This window comes from Neopsephotus bourkii, unplaced genomic scaffold (assembly GCF_033783945.1).
Source record: "Neopsephotus bourkii isolate Nb327-2 ecotype Australia unplaced genomic scaffold, CSIRO-AGI_Nbou_v1 NB_1328, whole genome shotgun sequence".
NCBI lineage: Eukaryota > Metazoa > Chordata > Aves > Psittaciformes > Psittacidae > Neopsephotus > Neopsephotus bourkii.
The window spans coordinates 3,277,988-3,299,650 of record NW_026901808.1 but is presented as its reverse complement, the minus strand read 5'-3'; the positions used below and the strand labels follow the sequence as shown (position 1 = coordinate 3,299,650).

At 40.2% G+C, this 21,663-nt stretch overlaps 1 protein-coding gene across 3 annotated transcripts; it reads right to left on the bottom strand.

The window, feature by feature from the left end:
• NAPEPLD (N-acyl phosphatidylethanolamine phospholipase D) lies at window positions 1-21,629 on the bottom strand. Of its 3 annotated transcripts, none has more exons than XM_061366314.1 (5): window positions 21,285-21,629; window positions 10,659-10,971; window positions 3,927-4,573; window positions 2,349-2,463; window positions 1-1,134 (listed from the first exon to the last, which is right to left on the bottom strand). In XM_061366314.1, the coding sequence occupies exons 1-5, from the start codon at window positions 21,491-21,493 to the stop codon at window positions 1,009-1,011; spliced, it is 1,410 nt and encodes a 469-aa protein (XP_061222298.1). In that variant the 5' UTR covers window positions 21,494-21,629; the 3' UTR covers window positions 1-1,008. The 3 variants fall into 3 exon arrangements, with proteins under 3 accessions (XP_061222298.1, XP_061222299.1, XP_061222300.1); XM_061366315.1 differs by lacking the exon at window positions 21,285-21,629 and adding an exon at window positions 14,398-16,755; XM_061366316.1 differs by lacking the exon at window positions 21,285-21,629 and adding an exon at window positions 11,061-11,235.
• Between the last annotated feature and the right edge of the window lie 34 nt (window positions 21,630-21,663).

Genomic DNA, 21,663 nt, shown 5'->3' with positions numbered 1-21,663 from the left:
GAGACTAACAACCCTTTTTATTGGCAATAATAGGCTTTAATTCTGTAAATTAGCATGGCAATTTGATTCAGATACATTTAGCCAAGTTTTACAATAGTAAGCAATGCTGCATCTCTCATTCAACTTAAAAATTACACGGAAGCTGTAAGAAAAAAATACCACAGCCCTTGCTAAAGATATTTCACTTAAAAGTACCTAGTAATAGGCTGAGTCAATGTAAATACAAGTGCCATTAAGGGATTCTTCCATTTCATGTACTGCATTTAGCAAGAAAATTACTTTAGACATGTTCTGGCCTAACTTAAAAACACTGACAAAACAAAGAATACTCTGACCAGCAGTTAAGTGTTACATGAGTGACGCAACATTAAACTATGTCTATCTCTGAAAGGCACGTTTCTTTATATCACTGTAAAATGCAGCTTTTGTGGTTCATCAGTATATGAAAATGTAGAAGCAGTCAGTAAAATAATTCTTTTACTGTGCTTGTGCTTAACAACACAGCTGTACTGGAAGACTCTACCCCACAAAACATACAGTGAAGCTATCAAGGTACAGGGCATAAACTGAAGATTAATGACCAACAAGTAGGAGATGACATTCTAACAAAAACTCGTTCAAGTCAGCCATTAACTCTAAGAGTATGTCCTGCACTGAGGTTATTATTGCTGCTGCAGGTAAGATGAAGAGTTCAAAAAAGCCCCCAAAACCCCAGTAATTTATCAGTGGTGTACATAAGAGTTGAAACTGCAAGTTATTCCCAGACAATACCTTACATATTAACCAGTTCTTTGATCACCTCAAAATTTATAAACAATATAACTAGTGAAATTTAGCATGAAATTGGTATGCAAGTTTTAGTTCTGTAACCGACAAACCCAGCACCTACAAATCCAGTTCACCCCCCCCAAAAAAAAAATCTACTTTGCAAGTACATCCTAGTAGTATTTGGAACCTTAATTGCTAGCTCAAATCAAAGAGGGCTTACAGGGATCTGCTACTGTTCCGTTATTCAAATCCATCATTAGTACTCAAGTCCCGTGATTCTCCATGGTTTAAGACAAAGAAGTCATCTTTTTTCAAGCCATATCTTTCAAGAGCTTCATTCAGTTTAACTGGAGGATCCAGGTAATACTGAAAAATGAGAATAACATGAGAGAAAACATACCATTGCAGCATCTGGGGGATAGGAGAGGCAGGGTGGGGGAAATATCACTGCTCTGCACAAGAAATGGATTAAATTTTAAACATCTAAGAACGGGGAGAAGGATATCTGTCAAAATATCTGGGTTCTTTTTCAGTTTTTAAACTATAATAATACTCATTTACAGTTGCAGAGTAACTAGCAAGGGACAACCTGACATCCAAAATTCAGTCTTCAGCGTATTGACCTAAATTCCCGAGAAGCCGATACAGCAGAGGAGGAACAGTTCGCAAGTCAGCAGATGGCGCTTTCTCTCGTTTAGGAAAACGAAGTTGTCAGCTTTACTGTTTCAGAACTAGTGCCAGTTCTGTGAGGTGCCCTGAAGTTACTTCATTGTGTTTGTTACATTTCAGAAAAGGCATTATCAGGGAGAAATCATCCCGGGTTTGGTGCTTCTAAATACATAATAGTGTTTGTACCATGGGCACAAGTGACACAGCCCATTGGCAGCACTGTGGATTGAAAATGGTGCATCCAAGTCATGACACACCAGATGAATAGAAATAACAGCATCAGGGCTGAACTGAAAGTGTTGCAATTGCTGCACAGAGAAAGTTGGAAACCAGCTACCAGATAAGGCGTGTCAAAGTAAATGCAAGTATTTCTTTCTCACTGCATTTCTACTCACTGTGAAGGTACCTGGGTAACCTCCTTATTACAACTGGGGACTGGGAATGGAAGGGGTGGTTTATAAAAATGTTTAAAAAAGTCAGCAACTCAGAATTTTCAGGTTTTTCACGTTATTGCTGGTATTTAACTATGAATCTACTATTAAAAAGACTATGCAATGAATTTACTAAATACTGTTCTGGTATACAGGCATGCAATTCTTACTGCCTGCATATTGCACATGCATACCCACCTTGCATGTTGCTCAGCTGTCAGATACCGGAAACCCACCACATTTGTTTCAGTAACTCTGTACTTCAAATTAATCTTAACCATAGACATATTTTATGTAATTGGTTATGCAAAGCTAAGCATTGTTTTGAACAACAGTACAAACAGTAATAACTTTTCACTCATGCCAAGATTATGCTTTAAGTATACATTTACAGGTATGTAGTTTAAACTGCATGAGCAAAGCTTCATCAGTGACTATGTGCTCAGGAAATCTGAACTCATTTATAGTGTTGAAATTTACCTCATTTGCTAAAGCAAAGGTCCCCCAGTGAACTGCTACAGACTTCTTTGCTTGAACATCAATGTGGATTCTTACTGCTTCTTCAGGATCCACATGCTGGTATTTCATAAACCACCTATCAAAACACAAAGTAAATGGTTTTGTGTCACCTAGTTCAGTGCAAGATTTCTTTTTGACTTTCACTGGCGATGTTAGAAAGGATCTAAAACCAAACAAACAAAACCCAGAAATACCAATGCATGTATGTGTGATCAACATAGAAAACACTCAAAATCAACAAGCTGAAATATACCAACATATCCACAAAACAGCAGTTCATGTATTTCACTCCCTTTTTCAAACAGATTTTTTTCAAACAGATCTATATTTTTAATAGTCTAAGGACACAGTAAGGCTTCCCAGGGCAGTGGTGGTGTCACAGTTCCTGCGACTGTTAAAAACACGTGTAGAAGAGGTCATCAATGACATGGTTTAGTGGTGGGCTTAGCAGTCCTGGGGTAATGGTTGGACTAGATCTTAAAGGTCTTTTCCAACCTAGTTGATTCTATGATTACTGGTGCCTTGAGGCATTAAAGCTATAGATTAACTCATAACTGAAAAAAACTCATGCTAGCAATGCACACCAAAACGTGTGTGCTTCAGAAGATAGCCTAAGGGAGCAGTGGGAAAGCAGAAGAGTGAACCTGATAATTCCTAAAAGATGCCGTATTTTTGCCATGTTGCTCAGATTCCTATCTTCCTTTCCCAGCCCATGCACGCTTTGCTTCCAGCATTGTGTGTGTTATCATCTAAAAGTTTCAATACCCCATCATAAGTAGGATCCAGATGCCTAAGCAGATTCACACTCTATATAAAGGAGTCATCTTTATCTCCAGATAAGCTGCAAAACCAGCAAAGACTCAAGCAAGAGTAAAATGCAGCAAATTGCACACATTAAGTGGGCTGGATTAAGTGATGGTATCTCAGAATAAATGCCACAAAGTAATTCCAGATTTTTACTCAATGTTTTTCATGGAAGAAAGGCAGCTGATTCAGCCTTGCTGTTCTTAAGAGGAAAAAACTCTTCAAGAATGTCACACATACACAGGCAAGTACCCTAAACATTTCAGCTCTATCTGAATGGGTGGCTACAAAGAAGACGAAGACCACCTTTTTACAAGGAGTCACATGGAGAAGACAAGGGGTAACGGGCATAAGTTACTCCTGGGGAGATTCCAAATGGACAAAGGGAAACTTTTCCCCAGTGAAAACAATCAGCTATTGGAATAATCTCCTGGGGAAGTGGTGGACTCCCCAGTGTTGGACAGCATGCCGGAAGATCTAGTCTAGGTCATGCTTTGTCCAGAAAGGTTGGATGAGATGATCCTTGAGGTCCCCTCCAACCTGGTATTCTATGATTGATCTTCCAATTGCCTGCTTTTTTTGGCCATTCCTTTCACCTCAGCACTTTCTTTCGCCTCTACATTCTACTATATATTCTTAATAAAGCATCACCACTGATGCACTTCTGGGTGTATTTTTTCTGTCACCAGCATATAACTCCATTTATGTATTTTGATCAAACTTTGATTTTCATACCTTGGCTCATAAGCTCCAATGGAGATGGCTGCAAGATCGAAAGGTCCAAACCTTTTGCCTATCTGTTCAAAAGCAACACAATATCCAGTATCTCCTGAAAAGAAAAACCTGTTCCATGGTCCTAAGACAGACCAGCTGCCCCAAAGAACCTTGTTATCATCTATCACAGTCCTTTTGCACCAATGCTGCGAAGGGGTGAAGACAAAAGTTACCGCATCATGACCAGGGACACAGTTCTCTTCCCACCAGTCCAGTTCTATCACATTCTCACAACCACATCTCTGCATCCAGCCCAACAGCCCTAGAGGCACAAACCAGCGCAGCTCACTACCAAAACGCTCATTCAAACTCATTACGGTGTTGTAGTCCAAGTGATCATAGTGAGTGTGGCTGATCATGACTGCATCTATCTTGGGGAGCTGCTCTACGGTGCACGGAGGTCCTCGGAAGCGCTTGGGACCCACCAGCTGAGTGGGGGAAGCTCGCTGGCTGAAGATGGGGTCAGTAAGGAATATAAGTTCATCCATTTCCACCATAACAGAAGCATGTCCCAGCCATGTGACTCGCAGACCAGTTCCTGTCTTCCCAGCAAGTTCTGGCTTTTCAACAAAGTAAGGTTTTAACACAGGAAGCACTTTATCCAGTTCCTAGCAAAAAAGAACACAACATGCATGACAGGTTCCAGAATGTACTCGCTGGGAACAAAAACTGCATGAGAGGCACAAATCATTACAGTCAGGACTTGCACTTTGTTCAGTGTTTTCAGACAATTGCAGAACTGCACCACAAACTAGATGCCTTTTTAATGACCATTTTCCCAGCTACTCTCTCTTAAGTTCATCTTAGGTTTTTGTGACATTTTCACTTCTCTGTCGAGAGAAGACAGAGCTTGAGAGTATCCCATCAGGCCAGGAGACCTACTAACAGAGAGAGTCCAACAGCATCATGGTGAAAGCACCAAAAAGCACAGCAGCATCCTGGGAAAGGCTCTGTAACTGATTGGCCTTCCCTGACCTGCAAAAGAATATATATATATATATATATATATATACACACACATACATGCACATTGTTACTGTAACAAACGCTCAGGTTTAGCTCCTGCACTAGAAGATTCATCCCCTAAGTCCTAGCACAAGCTGCAAACCCACAGATGAAAGAGAATGCCACTTTCCCATCAGCACTCCATAAAACCTGTTCTGTTAGCCTTTATAAGACCCTCTCTCTCCCCCCATTACATACAGAAGCAGCACATGGAGGTTCACCTCACTTGGCTGATGATGGATTTTACAGTTCTCTCTTCCCATCCTGCCAGTAATCCAACAAACATTCAAAAAGCAAATTCATTTTTAAGATGGACCTTAAGGCCCTTAGCTGTGCTTCTCGTGTTTTATTGAAGCCTTCAAGGTAATTAAAGATTAATTATTACTGAATAAATCACTATACTGATCTCCTTGTATGTTCAAGTTGCAGTCCCCACAAACAACTTCAAATCAACCTAAACCCATACTCCAGTATAACAAAGAAACCTTCCCCCACTTGCCCTCTTGTTCCACCGTGAATACTTGTGCAGTCTTCATTTAAGTCTGGCAGGTCAGAGAACCAATCTAGCTGAACATTAATCCAGAGGAGGAAAACAGACAGCTTTCAGCTCAATCGGCTTCCAAACTGGACTCTATGTGTAGCTTCATACAAAGGGGGCCATGGCTGTATGTTATCTATGGAAACCCATCTCCAATAACCACTCACCCTCTCATTTTGAACTGGAGTTACGTTCCTGCCTGCAGTTTGGTTGAGATGCTTGTGCACAAGTTTTGTTTGTAATACAAAAGTTTTCCTAATCAATAATAATAATGACCATCACCACCGCCCCCTCCCCAAAACAACCTACAAACAAAAAAAGCCTCACAAAACAAACCAAAGGAACCAACCAAAGTCTTGTCGACGTTCCTGACCACCTCTAGTGCAGCCACAGCATGGATAAGGCTCTCCTCCCAAACAGTTCTGGTGTGAACTCCTTGTACCACTTGAGAAGATTTTACCTGTTTTGGCAGCTTCTACAGACTCCTGACACTCTTCTCTCCCTGGTAATCACAGATGTCTCAGCACCTTGGTTCCCAGTGAAGCCCTCCCTGCAATGGTTGCTGCTCTAGTTCTTTAGGTCTAGGGTAGTAGATTAACACTATCAGCAAGCTTACACACAGCTGACCTCCTACTGCCTTAAAAGCCCAGCTGATGCTGTGATTTAGAGATTCTAGGGCTTCCCTTGCTAAAACAGTCCTGACAGCTTCAGGAAAGTTATTTTCTCCACAATATTTTATTGATTTGGAGGACATATGGTGGGAAAGAACAAAACACACACATACACCCCTCCACCCCCCTGAAACTCCACTGTACGTAATAAAATATTCATGACATTGCTTTTTCTGAGAGCTAATGGACAAGACACATCTACTGAAAAAGTTTCATTACTGTCTCCAAGAACGAGAAATAGTCTTCTATAAAACTGAATGCAAGGTTAGCACAATACAATCACTTAATTCACATAAGAAGAAACGAAGTATGAGTATTAGACTGAGACAAACCACTGCTTTTCCAAGAAAAAAGCATCACTTTTTTTCAGTCTAGGCACATGGGAATGACACCAGCAGGAGAAATCTGTACAACAGAGTGTGTTATATTGTGATACTTCAGCTTAAAATAAGTAAAAAGGTTGAAGAGCAACAAAATTAACATAGTACTCCAAAATGGAAGTTAGGACAACCCACATATTACATGTGGTTAAGTCAACAAATCAGATTCTATCAAAGAAATTAAAACTCAGACATGAAATTTAATAATTAATTGCCATAATGCAATTTAGGTCAGCAAGCACGTTTTTAATGGAAAATGGTCTTTAAGGAGTTAGTTTTAGAGGTAGACTAGAAATTATTCTAAGAACTTTAAATGAATACTCTTTATTTTTGCTGATAGACACAAACTAGTTTGTAAACTATCATTATGCAATAGATCAAATAATGCCAATTGGCAGATGTGAACAGTAAGTTCTTCACTGGGACTCAAACATACTGTACTAGTTTCACCTGGGATAGAGTTAATTCTCTTTCTAGTAGCTCTTATGGTGCTTTGGCTTTGTGCTGAAAACTGTGGATAACAGACTGATGATTTAGCTATTGCTGAAGAATACTTACACAGCATCAAAGCCAGTAGGCTGGGGGTGCATAAGGACATGGGGGGGGACACAGCTGAGACAACTCACCCCAACTGACCCCAGGAATATCCCACACCATGTAGCGTCATGCTCATATACATATAAAGCTGGGAAAGAAGATGGAAGACGGAGTCATTCACAGCGATGGTGTTTGTCTTCCCAAGTAACTGTTACATGTGGTGGAGCCCTGCTGTCCTGGAGATGGCTGAACACCTGCCTGCCCGTGTGAAATGGTGAATGAATTTCTTTGCTTGCACACTCGGCTTTTGCTTTACCTGTTAAACTGTCTTTATCTCAACCCACAAGTTTTCTCACTTTTAGCCTTCCAATTCCAGCAGTGAGCAAGTGGCTGTATGGGGGTTAGCTGCCGCCTCAGGTAAAACTCTAACACATTTGCACTATTAAAGGCTTTACAGGAATGTCAGTGGCATTGACACCATTAAGTATTCTGAACAGTTGATTTTAAAGTAGAACTAATCACTACAAAAGGCATTTGTAAAGGAAACACAGGAAGACTGATAACTAAAGAGTAACACAGTTCAAATGACTGGTATCCTGATCTATTTAAATGAAATTGTGTGAACAAAAGCTGAAGGCAAACCAGGAGCGCAAAGGCAGCACAAAAGGGAAAGCACAGAGTCCATATGATGATCTACAGGTTTGTGATACACAGGCTGGTCCAAATTACTGACTCCTCAGAGGCTTTTGATTCAATGATTCCTCATGCATTTTGTTAAGCTATCACAATAAATCACACAGGGAAATAGCTAAAGATATTCCTCCTCAGCGCATGGACTATGCTTGTTTGGGTTTTTTAAAATACATTAAATATTTACAAAATCCCCAGAATTACCTTTTAAAGCAATAAGGACTCACTACTCGTAAGATTTCAAACTAAAACACAACTTCTATTGGCAGTATACTGCATATGAAATTCTTAAAACTCATACAACAGAATACAAATAATGAACAAAATACATAAACTTATGGGACTTTAATCTGTTCTCTGTCAGACCAACCAGAAACATATTAATACTACAAGAATTGTAACAGATCTTTGAATTATGGCATTCACATCAAACCAGCTACCAACAGAAGCAAAACATGCCTAATACTGGCTTATCTTCATCACTAGAGTAATACCAAAATTCCTCCTGTTGTGCCCCTTCCCCCTCCCGTGTTCTCCTTTCCTTGCTAATGCAAAGCAAGAAGAAACACATGACAGGCTTTGGTAAGACTAACTAATTAGCTGAGGATTTTTTGGTGCTTAGTGCATACTGGAATACCACTGGATTTTAAAGAAATGAGAACAATCTAAAAGGCTGATCCAACAACCAGTAATTAAAGATACTCCAAACAGCACTAAAAAGAGTTATTAATTAAGCCTGTAATGAAAATACAAGAAACCTATGCATTCTGGGCAATGATACAGACTTGTTGTGAAGGCATGATTATAATACATGTAGCTTTCACAGACTGAAGTACATATCCTGGATAATATGCTTTTTTTCCATATGCAAAGCACTTGGTACAGATAACCTAAACCTGCCCAGCATTGCAGGGTAGCACTAGGAACACTCAGTGTGGAAACTGAAGTAGGAGTCTGCTTGAAAGACATACTAGCTAGCAGTGCTAAATAAGCTACAGAGTCCTTAGTCTGAAGCCCTTAGTCTGAATTTTAAACAAGCTCAGAAGCACTTTACAGGTTGATTTAGGCATGGAACAAATGTAGCTGGAACAAGCATCAAAATGGCTGAGGTCTCAGGAGTGCATTTCATTGATCCCTATCTAGGTTTTCCCATTTCTGATTTATTTCACTGTCTCCTGAATAATTGCAGACATTTAATTAAAAATTTTCATATGCAAAGCAATAAAATTAGTTTAAAATGAAACCCAGCTGGGTCAGAGAGACAGCTTTACAACTGACACAGTGTAGATTTCTTTGTAATCATCCCTTATTGCAGGGATAATCTGTAAATTAGAGTGCTGCAGTTGTCCACTGCCATCAGAGACTGTGTATTCTGCACTCTGTAGTACCGTAGCACTGTCTTCTAGGTACTTCAGTCACTAACCAGGTTTCCCACTGGTGCTGGCAAGATAGGAAGCCTGTTTTAGACATAGGGAATAGGGCAGTGGCTCAAAGGCAATTGAAAATGACAAGGCATGAATTCTACACAAATGGGGCCAAAGTATGAGAATGCAGCACAGTACTTAGAAAGCAGTACACAGTGAGGCACAACTGCTGTTACTACTAAAGGTGCATATAATGTCTAGAAGCAGGACTCCATATTTAAAACAGTAAATTGGTGTAAGGCACACAAGATGGATGTATGTTTGCTGTGCTTCTCTCCAAAGGTAAATTATTATTATAATAGAACAATTATAGCTGAGATTATTTCTCTCTTAAACATGTTTCATGCCACACACCCTTAAGAAATCCCCAAACCTCTGACCATCATGTGGTAGTAAGACTGCTTTCCTGTCCATAAAGCTGATCAAATTCCTTTTTTTTTGCAGGTAATTCCATAAGATAAAAATTAAAAGCGTAAGCTCTTTTCTAAATAATGACTGAGATTTATAGCTTATGCACGCCTTCCTAGATGCTTAACAGCATTAACATCACCTATTTGTTCACAAATGCTTTCCTTGGCTGTGCATCCTTCAGCGCAGCTTTTCCAAAGTGCAGTCAGACACACATCAGAAAATATACCAAGAAGTAATCCCAACTGTCCAAGCTGTAGCCACCATAACGTTCCTTGTAGCCACAAAGATAACCCATGGTTTTCCAGTATATACAACTCTTCACAGAAAAGAAGCTTCTCTCAGAGGTTGCTTGCGCACCTCCTTCTTTATATACAATATCTGACAGGAGCAATACAGCACGAACAGATAATGGTGTTTCCCAGTAAACTGGCTCTGTACTTTTAGTATCCCAGAACAAATACTTGCTCAGGCTCGTTTTAACATAGGCAATTTTTTCTCCTGGTGTACTAAAGCAGAAAAATACAGATTTGAAACACTTTCATGAGTAAATGGCAGCAACTAGTTATTACATTTTCATTTAAAAATATAAAAAGAGGTGTTATTTATGTAGTAAATGGCAGTCAGAAAAAAAAGGCAAAATGTGTAAAATGAGATATGCCACAGCTACTACACGCAGTACAAATGATGCTTAGGAGTATGCTTCCCAAGGCAACATGTATTAAAAAGGAAAGACTTTAACTGTAGTTTATGACTCAGCTGGGGAACCATTTTTGCTGGTTTTGTAAATATAAACTGAACTGGGTAAATCAAAGGGTGTGGAACTAACAGAATGGAGAGAAAAAAATAGAGGCAAAAAGTATTAACCCACCTTTTGAAAAGAATGGGTGATAATAAAATCAGAAAAAGAAGACCTGGCAAAGTCTCCAAAAGGTGATTAATATGTATTAGTTAGAAACTGTTCTATCTTACTGATTAATAAACATAATTAATAAATAACAGCAGTCTCAATCAAGAACAGAAAACACACAAGTATTTACCTGCTTCGAGCACGGCACGTTGCTGTTATTTTTTTCCATGAAGGACCACTTCAAAACATTGGGCAAGGTCGGTGATTTCCATGTTGGCCATGGGTTGACAAACTTCCCATCTTTGCCTCTCTTTGATTTAGTGACATCCTCTTCTAATCTGTAGTCCAGCCTGAAGCTTTTCCTGGAGGTCCTGGAAGAATCACTGCCCCTGGAACCCTGACCCGAATTCTGACGTCTCCTCACTGCTTCTTTAGGGTACTGGCTACATGCAGTCAGAGGTTGCTCTTCATCTGTTTTCTTATCCATATCTTTTTGAGGAGAGCTAAAATAAATTTGAAATTAGTCAATCTTTTCTTGGACTAACATCAGCGTTCATCAGGTCGAATATTCTCACACACATCAGAAACAAGCCTGCCCTTCTCAGTTTATGATCCACTGCAATTTTTCCTCAACAAAATGTGCTTTAAAACAGTTGCTATTACACAAAAGACTTCAAAAACATGCTGTGGCAAGTAGACACGAGATCTCTTTGTAGTTCTGGCAGAATTTTCTTCCCTGGTATGCACAGCTTCAGATACTAGATTATCTGCAAGAGGGGGAAGGGTTCCTTAATTTACATTTTGGAAGAATAGTAAATTCCTCCTGAAACTTATGACATTTAGTGCCTGATGTAATATGACCCTGCAAACCTGACCAAGAGACAATAAGAACTATACAGTACCTTGGGATTTGCCTATAGAGTGACTTTGTTTTGCAGTAAGAGCAGCAGCCTCATGTAGCATTAATAACACATTACTCCTACCAACAAGATGCACATACATGCAGAGAAGTCAGAACACACAAGACATCTGGTCCTATTTCCTATTTTGTCTAAAACAAAGGAAAAGCTTGTTGTAAGAATAGTAAAAGTAACTGTGTCAAACACAATTTTGATACACATTTAAGTGAACTCCCTAGCAAAAGGCTATAGAAAACTGGAACATCTCAAATGAATCACAGCTCAATGTCTGCTCTTAATTCCACTGCAAAATATTAAAAAAGTGAGATAATAACTGAGAAAAGCTTATTCCTGTGAAGTCACAATTCTGTCATATTTCTTAGACAATTCTGAGTTCAGTAGTCAGCGTCTCTCACTCCAAACTACACTTAAGTGTTGTGCAGTTCAGGAGTATGGAGAACTATTGATCTTATTATATGCAAGGTGAAAAACCCCAATTTGCCTATTTTATTTTAAAGTTGCTGCAGCAATGCAGTTGAAGTTGAATGTGTCAGTTTCCATCGAGAGTAAATACACTGTTCTGAGTTTCTGAATAAATAGGTTGCCATTTCAAAGAAAACTCAACTTTCTGGTACTTACAAATTCTACCTGATGAAAACTGTAAGATAACTAGTAAGGAACACACAGTGTGATAAACTGCTTAGGTGCAGGAATATTGTTAGTAAGAAATTGTAAAGTCTTGTGGAAAACCTCTCTCCTATTTCATTAACTCAAATACTCAGACTTTAACTGTATATCTATGAGAAGCACTGGGCTGAGGTACCAAAGCTAGGTCACTTGAACAACATTTTCATAGAACAAAATTAAGGCCCACAGTTTTCTTAGAAACTGCGTAACTCACCATGACCCTCGTAAGTTCATGATTACAAAGAAAAAGCAGCATACTGCCACCACAACACGACAGCTAAGGTTTTAGACAAGTATAAAAAGTGTTATCAAATTGAACACAAATGCATTTACTGGTGAGAATCCAGCTTCAAATGCAAAGCCCAATGAAACAGCCACCCAGCTGTTCTGTGCCATCTGAAGCACATAAATGGTAACAAAAGGAATGAATGCCACAAAAAGGCAGAGGGAATACCCCCAAAATTGTAGTGGATATTTTAACTGTTACTTTAGCTTAATAGAATTGGGATTTCTTTGCCGTTCCTCAAGAATATTTTCAATGCCAAGTCAGCTTATTACTTTAGCAAAGCATGCAGACAGGGCATAAAACATCTACTCTGCTAGAAAGCATCATGAAAACAAATCACAGAAGTTTAATCAGAGAGGTGCTTAATTCCAGGAAATTCTTCTGCTAACATCTCAGATGTCTGATTTTTAAATACATATAACTACTGTAATTATTGTTCCTACAAGACATTTTATATTGGAGACCAGAGTGCCTAAGGTTTTTATTTTTTAAGCTTCTGTTTATCCATTCATCTCTGAAATAGGTGAATTCTACTTTTGCTTAAATTTTCATATAAACCTTTGATCTTATTCTGAAAGTATAAACCTCTAGGGGAAGCAGGGATCAGCTATGCTGATTAAACAAAGACAATGCCAAAGCATTTAAGACACTGCAAGTATCTGTCTGCCAACATATTTTCCACATGATGTACATATATTACTTTCATTAGTATTCCATAAGCAACCGAAGAGGTGAAAGACCTCACAAAAAAAAAACCCAACCCTTTTACACAAGGGACACATTTACAAACAATTAACTGACAAAGTATTCTTGATCAACTATAGATTCCTTTGAAGCATCAATCGTGCCAGTTCATTTCTGTTTCATTTAAACTGGTAAAATACATCCTAGAATATTCATGGAATACAGTAAAAGAAATTTATTTTTCTTACATAAAAAGTTAGATGATCATTTCTTGAAAGCCACCAATGATTACCTTAGGGTAAAACTCAACCACTTATTAGTCCAACCAAGGGTAAGAACCTTCTTACCCTTTTGCAAAAGAAAGCCTTGCTTGAAAGGGGATTTGGCAGGTATATATTAAACATTAGAAAATACCCAATCAGAAATGAACTGACTTTTCATCCAGCTTCCCTGAATTCTTCCCCCCTTCAAATAATAGTTTGGCACTTGAGAAATAATTAAGCACTGGATTACCAATGAAATTATGAGTGATAGAGACACTGAAATCAGACTGGTGTAGAGTTGTGTTCACCCTGGATCAAGGGTGGTCATGTCCTTGGTGAATATTTGTTACTGTAAGGTTCCACAATAAATCTTGTCTTTTCCAGACTTTCAAAGAGAGAAAACACTATTCTACTTAAAAGCATTTAACTGCTTTTTTTAACAAATGGAATCCATCCTTCAGGATGAGGTTACTCACGCCCAAACAAGGGCAAGTGGATCATCACAACCTGTAAGAGGGGCTCAGACAAGATGCAATGCAAGCACCCTCTCTGTACTCAGAGATGCTTTACAACTTCAACTGAATTCAGGAAAGAAAATGGACCAAGACATACAGACTACTAATGGAGACCATTAGTCATGTCAAATCCAAAAGGCCAGAAGGTATTCTAAACCGAAGGGAAGAACACCACTGGCTGATGAATAGGATGAAGCTTAATGTGAATCAAAACAGATCTCACATAACTGGTTTTCCAGCACCAAATACAAAGATGCCCCTAGTAATCCACAAAGCAAGAGAGAAGTTGTAGATCAGGCAAGAGGTAGCACAGAAAATCCATGTCTTACGTCCCACTAAACAGGCTTTTACACCTGTAAACGGGATATAGCCTGCAGGACAACAGGTTTAGGGTCAATTGTTTATTTTAGCTTTGCTTATACAATTGAAAACTTGGAAATAACACTTTTGGCTTTCAGTCCTCTGTTTATTTAGGAAAATAACTAACAGGTTAAACATTTTAGTGCTTTTTGGAAAAGAAGGCTAGGAACTTCATAATTACTATGAACCTATGGTTTACTGGAACACATCAAAATCCACAAAACTTTACACTTACCTTGCAAACATTCCATAGCTTTCCAAATATCCTTAATTTTCTCTATTTTTTAAGCAAGAGGTCTGGTTCATTTCTAATCACCATGTGTCTGTATAGACTACATCCAGAACTGGGCTGCACTACACATCACCTAAAAGGGACAGCAAACAGTTCCTCGCAAACACGCACCACTGTAGCCTTACCAAAGCCAGAACCTGAGCTTTCTGCAAACTACACACTGCTACACAACTCCGAAGTCTCCTTTAAACATACTTATTTTTTATGACTACAAAAAGCACACTTTCTGGCTTGAAAACTAAGGGGGGGAGGGAGAGAGATACCAGCTAAAAGGTATTTGCTCCAGCACACTCAACCATCAAACAACTGCCAGCAAAGTTTTGGCTGTGCTTTTATTTTTCCTTCAGATCTGAAATTGTCTGCTTTAATTAATGAACAGTTTGAGCCTGCAAAATTCTGAACATATTTAAACTTTTATTGTGCAGGACTCCAGGCTGTTCATTGTATCACTGTACACTTAACAAAGCCAGAACCTGAGCTTGCTGCAAATTGGATATTGCTGTGCATCCTGGAAGTTTTCTTTCACTTAACATTATTTTTATGACTGCAGCAGCAATTATTCAAGATGCTCCTGGTCTTAGGATTTCACACAAAGAAGATCTCTCAAGCTTGCAACCAGTTGATCTATAAATACTTTTATTGTTTGAGATTCCTCATTAAAAGCTGCAAGCAAGAACAAGCACTGGAGAAAATTTCATTCAAATTATTTGGTATTTTAACAGACAGCTTGGGATTCTGTGTGATATCCTACTGCCATACATCCACAAAGCAGAAAATTCATGTCAGTACAGCCTTTTTCCATTCTTGGATGTACCCATTTCAGAGAAAAGCTATAGGTTGCCAGCCCAGTTCTCTGTTCTCATTAGGTCTGTAAGTATAAGTACTCCGATTCCATAGTGATCCTGTGTACTGTTTAAGAAAGATAACAAGTGAGTTGATAACAGAAACAGAAATAGCTCTCTCCATAAACAACCTCATAGAATTAGTATTAATCCTTCACCATTCTTGCCTAGTTTTGAGGATCCAGAGTAAAACAAAGTTTTATTTAGACATAACATGAAAAAAAACAACAAACAAATAAAACATGAAGCACTTTCTCAGTATCATCTGTTCTTAGGCATATTCTTACAACAGCTGCCTTACTTAAGCAGCCACCATTATGAGCCAACCCATTTCTGCCCTCATTACTTCCCCAGGCTTGCCAAAACAAACATTTGTGTCCACATAATAAATTAGTTCAAGAAGCTGATCTAGCTGATAGTCATCTCTTACCTTCCCATCCCTTACAGAAGCACTTAATTTTCACCTGCATCACTGTATAACCATGCAAGTGTTTATACCAACAAACTGGCTAGGACAGGGAAGGGTGAGAACAGGAATATACTGTTGCAAACAAAAACTACTTATGCCAGTGCTGCTATTACAAAAGTAATTCATTAAATATCGTCCATTTAGAATTCACTCAGTGTAGCTCAGTTACATGCACCACCAAGTTAGATTCAGTGATTCCTCCTACCCTTAATACATTTCATTTCCAATCTATCCCCTATCTAAGATTTCATTCACATTAGAACTGATGCTGCTTAAACCCTCTGGCAGCCTCCTCCAAGAACAGTGTTTCATACTATAACAAGCAAATTCAATAACCACCTCCCACCCAACAGGCAGCCCACTCCCATTACCACACATTCTGACCTCTACTACCCTGGCATTCAGCAGGGAACTAAACCAACAGTAAGTTATTCACAGCCATCACAAGTGCCTTTCAGCCACACAGTTACATGCCCCTGGATACAAATGCAAACAGGCTTTATTTAGAGTCAGGTCTATTAGTACCTGCAGCCAACTATTCTCAACCCTGGGTTAAATCTGATCAGCTATGGGCATTGTATTAGCTGCATAAAGATGTCTCTTCCTGGAACAATACCTAACTATTTTCCCTTTGTTTCCAGGTGCTACAAATGCCTGTCCCTGTTGCTGATGTGACAGTAGTTGTCTGTAGGGATCACACACATTAACAGAGGTACAGATCCAGTAACCAGTATCTTCAGCTATACAGGCCTACTAAAATAACTTATTTCCTTCTCTGCCCTCATCTTTTACTGCAGTTTTGAATAAAAGTATCCAAAAGCTGGCATGTGGCCATCACATTTAAAAGAGCAGCCTAAACTATCATTATGATTTAACACACGAGCAGTGTAATTCTGTGCTATTGCTGAAGCACTCACCAAAGGCAAGCAGGAGCCAAATTTCCCTACAGTGGAACAGAGAGTGCTTTCCTTTGCTCTCCTAAACAAGTAATTTCATATGACTACACAGTGAAAAGGGAAGAATGTTGAAAACATTAAGAGCTGAATTTTCTTACCTGCTCTGCAAGATTCAGGCTGACAACATAGAGAAGCGAGGTTTGTGCATTACAGCTGTATTATGGTATGCCAGACAGGAGCCGAATCACAAACCAAATGCAGACAAATTTTAAATCAGAAAAGAAGATGGCACATGCACACAGCTGGGCAAATAAACTGTGGATTCCAACAGCAATGATGATCTCCATGGATGGCCCTTCACACTTGTAGAGAATTTCAATAAAGCTCTTCCAAAACAGCAAAGATGAAACTTGTACCAACCCAACAGTATCTGGACACCAACTTTAGTGTTCCGTCAGTAGCTCTACTCCTCTAAGTATTTGTGCAAATGAGCAGTTCATTGTTGGTCTACTGTTGTGCCTATAGTTAATAACAGAGGCAAACCTTTCCAGACTGGGCCTTACTGTGAGAAAAAATGACCAGTCTTAAAAGTTTAGCATTTATGAATCCACTTTAGCCAGTCCCATGAATTAACAGCTTATGCATCATGGGTTTAGTATTTTAAGTTATTATATCATGTTGAAGCTGATAGAACAGGTTCTTCCTAACTAAAAGTTTTAAAATATTACAAGCTCGCACACAGTCCTGAGGGTAAAGGTTTCCCACCTAACGTCTTAACATCAATTAGATGTGTCTGAAAAGAAATACTACTACATGTTTAATGAAACTAAGGCTCCACTTGAACATGCTATGGCAGAAATCTGATTTACTTTGTAGCACATGGCCTTAAAGGCAACGCAAGAACTGTTTCCATAAAAGTGCATAGAAATCATGTTAAAACCTTGATCCACAGGATCCTTGTGGCAAAGCAGGACCTGAAGCAGTTCCATTTATAATAAAGTCTGGCACTTTAATGTCTGCAACTCCACAATTGCTATCTCCACCTCACTTATGAAGCCTTTTAATTTGCTGCTTCCTTTTCTCCCTACACCAGAAAGGAACAAACTTGTATGCAAACTTTTTCTAGACTCACACTGAGGATAAACCTTTAAAACACTGTAAAGCCTCAGCTGTCCTGGAAGCACAGCAACACCCAAGTGCTAAGCTAGTTTTTAAGTTGTTACACAGTCAGTTTTGTTCATGTACATATTTAAATACTGTGTATTTGATTCCCTCTCTTCAGTTCAAAGTCCAAGCACATAGGACCCAATGTCATTTCTCTGCAATATAAAAGTATTTCTCTAAATTTTTTGTAAATCTACTTTATTTCAACATAAGCTCAGCTTTTGCTTCTCTGAACAAATTCTCTCTCTCCATCTGCCTGCATATGTATGCACACACACCCCATACACATATGTACTTTACAGAATTACTTATAATATTTTACTTCAAATTTATCAAAATCTAAACAACTTCCAAGTCAGTTAAGATAAGGAAATTAGAAGTATTTCTTAGTCGAAAGGTATGGTTTTCTTGCATGTAAGTGTTCAAAGACCATCTTTCACACGAGGCAAGCCAAAAGGTCATCAGCCTTTCCAAATCTTTTTGAATCTCCAAAACCTCACAGTAGAAAGATAGAAAGTATATACCATACAGCACTCTTATACTTCAACTGAAACACAGCCACTAAAAAAAATCCAAGTGGTAGGACATCAGACACCGCAAAACACAAATATCCATGGAAACTCTTAACATTAAAACAAGTTAGCATTTTTCATGGCAACCCTTCTTCCTATATTTAACCAGCATTCTACTCCACCTCCACGACTCTAAGTTATGATGTTCTTCATGTACTCTGAATGAAATGCAAAGGGCTTTGGTTATTAGTCACCAACAAAAGTGTTAATATTAAAAGTTGTTTTGGTTCTTTTCTCATGGAAGAATCAAGGCACATTTCCAGCACAGGTATGAGCCATCTACTTATTTTCAAGGCTCCATTCTAAATATGTAGGTGTTTTAAAGAGACAAAGTGTTTTGTTTGAATAACAGCTAAATAGACACACATAAACAACTTGTTATTGCCACAACCTCTTTTTCAGAAACAGCTGAGCCTCACTGAAACTATCCCTCAAAAAATGGCTCAAAGCATGGGGAATTTCTGCCTAAACAACTGGAACTATTTCCAAATACTATAAGCATTAAAAACTGATATCTTATCATAAGCCTTACTCAGCAGACAGTAGCGCTACCAGCTCCAACCATGGTAACAGGTCTTACACAAGAAAATACAAGATACACATCTCAATATACATTCCTTACCACTTTTCACTCACACAACATCTTACCAAACCTTGTTTTTCACACTTCAGACAATGCAGTAAAGTGTTTTCATAGTGTCATTTAGTAATTCCCAGTTCTCTTTGCTGAACCCTTATAAGGCTTATCTGCTTGGGCGCAGTTGTATGCTATTCAAAACCCTCCTTTATACAGCTGCTAAATACTAAGATACTACATGCAAACAGTAAATAACAGGTAGCTACTTTCCTAGATTTCCTACGGATATTCAAACCAAGTGCAACATCTGGTTTACTGAAAAATCTTTTTTACTCAAAGCTGCAATTAGACATAAGATGACCAAGTGATTTACCTCGATCCTGGCTCTGAGTGTATGGGAAGTAGGATTCTTATTACAGTGCTACCCAACATACTGCAAAGCTACATACTTACAGCAACTGACTAGAAAAAAATCAAAGTGAGATCAGAAAGGGATTCCTAGATGTGACAAAAGAAACAATAATTTCACAGCAGATGCTACCTGTAAAAGCAAGAATTAACATGGTAACATCTCCTTTTTCCTTGTTACAGGCAAAACAATTGCCTTCCCATTTGCAGAAAAGAACTTAAAAGCTGTTTCTCTACAGAGAATTAGCAGTGTTGGTCCTATCTTAAACTTATAAAGGCTGAGAAAATAGCAGATTTCTGCTGAGGCAATTCCTCAAATCTACTTAGTTAAAACAAGAGAATAATAATAACAACTGATTCCTTTTAAAGAGGCTGCAGATCTCTCTTGATCTGGGACAAGCTAATGCAAATTAACTGTTATTTATATTTGGAACCGTTTCACTGTCGTCCCTTACTTCCTCCTTTCCTCACGGTGTCCTCTCCATCACAGCAAGTGAATCACAGAGTACTTTCTAATCTCCAGGTGTTCAAAATTCCCATTATACTTTTATAATAGATATTTCAATTTCAGATCATTTGGGGCATTTTTAAAGCATCTGCTGCAGTAATTCTTACATTAGTAAGATAAAAATCTTATTTCTTCTTGTCTTCCTTAAAGCCTTACCTACAAATGAATGAGGCTTCCTACTTTATTAAATGATAAAGCTGCTACTATGACTTAAAAACTACGTAACTTTTCAAGAGTCTTTTGCCAGGAAACAGATTTGATTATCCTGTCACTACCTTTAATTTTTTTTATATCACTTTGGTTGGTGTAGTTTGAAAAATACAGAAAAAACACCGATATTAGTTTCCTTTAAAACTGAAAACTAGCTTCATAATCGGTATTTAGCAAAGCAAGGAGTAAGAAATCGTAATGGTCACTAGAAAAGCCATTTCTGCAGAAGTTGAAGATAAACTTGACTGCATACTGTCAACACACTCAACATATCCTCTCCCTAAACCCTTACTAGAGATAATGGCCGATCATTGGGATTGTTTGACTGAACTAATTACATTAAACGACTGTTAGGATCTTCCACTTCGCACCAAGCAACTCAAGAACATCTGCTCGCGCCTCCCCTTCAAAGGAAAACACTCGCCAAACCGTCAATACCATGAAGCGTATTATTTTTTACAGGCGATTATATAATTATATAACTTGTTTCTCTCTGCGCTCTGCTGCAGCATATTTTACCGTCAATTTACGGGAAAGGAAAGCATCGCCGCTGGGAGGGCGGCGGGAGAAGGTAGGACTTCTTCCAGGGCTTCCTTCGTCGGTGGGAAGGGTGCCCGCGTCCCCAACTGTTTCTGGAGCTGGCCGGGTCTGTCACCAGCCACCGCGGCACCTTTCGGGGGCTGCGGGGACACCGCGGGCTCCCGGGCAGGGGCAGCCCCGCCACCGGCAGTGTGCGCCCACCCCGGGGCCGAGGAGGGAGGGAAGGCACCGGGCTGCGCTGCCGCTCCGGGCCAACAGCCAGCACTCGCCCACCGCTTAACTTTCCTGAGCGGACGCCCGCGCTCTCTCTGCCCCGCTGGCGGGGCTCCCCGCCTCAGCCCCGCTTCCTGCCGCCTCCCGCAGGGCTCAGCGCGGTACCCCCGCTACACTCACCCGGCGGGACTCCCGCTACCGTTCAGTCTAGCGAGCCGCGCTCGGAGCAGGTGCGCAGCGCTGCGCGGCTCCGGGTGCCCTGCCCGCGGCCGGCAGCCGGGCTCTGAGCGCGGCGGGTCGGGCAGGTGCCTTTCCTCCGGGCCGGCGTGAGGAGGGAGCGCTGCTTGGCTCGGTCCCTCCCTGCCCACAGGAAGGTGTGGGGGCAGCGACCCCCCTCCTCGAGCGCTGCCAGTCGTCGGAGAGGCGCTCACCTCCCGGGCTGCTGCTGTCCCTGAGGAGGCTCGTCCTCCTCCTCCTCCTCCTCCTCTTCCATGCTGCCGCTCCACCCCCTGCGCGGCGGCTCCGCGGCTCTCCAGGAGGAGCCGTTGAACGGCTGCGGCTTCCTCCCTCGCCCACCCGACGCTGAGGGCAGCGCGGCCAGCTGCACGCAGCAGCTCCACAGCGCCCTACCCCGCACCATGGCGCGGGGCAGGGGGTTTCCGCCTGGCGGCGCGTTACCAAGATGGCGGCGGGGGGGGCCGGTGCTTGGGGAGACGTGGCGGCCGGACTCCCGCGGGTCAGAGCGATGGCGGGGCAGCTCGGCGCTGCCGCTGGAGGCCGGGCTACCTCCCGGCCCCGGGAACAGGAAAG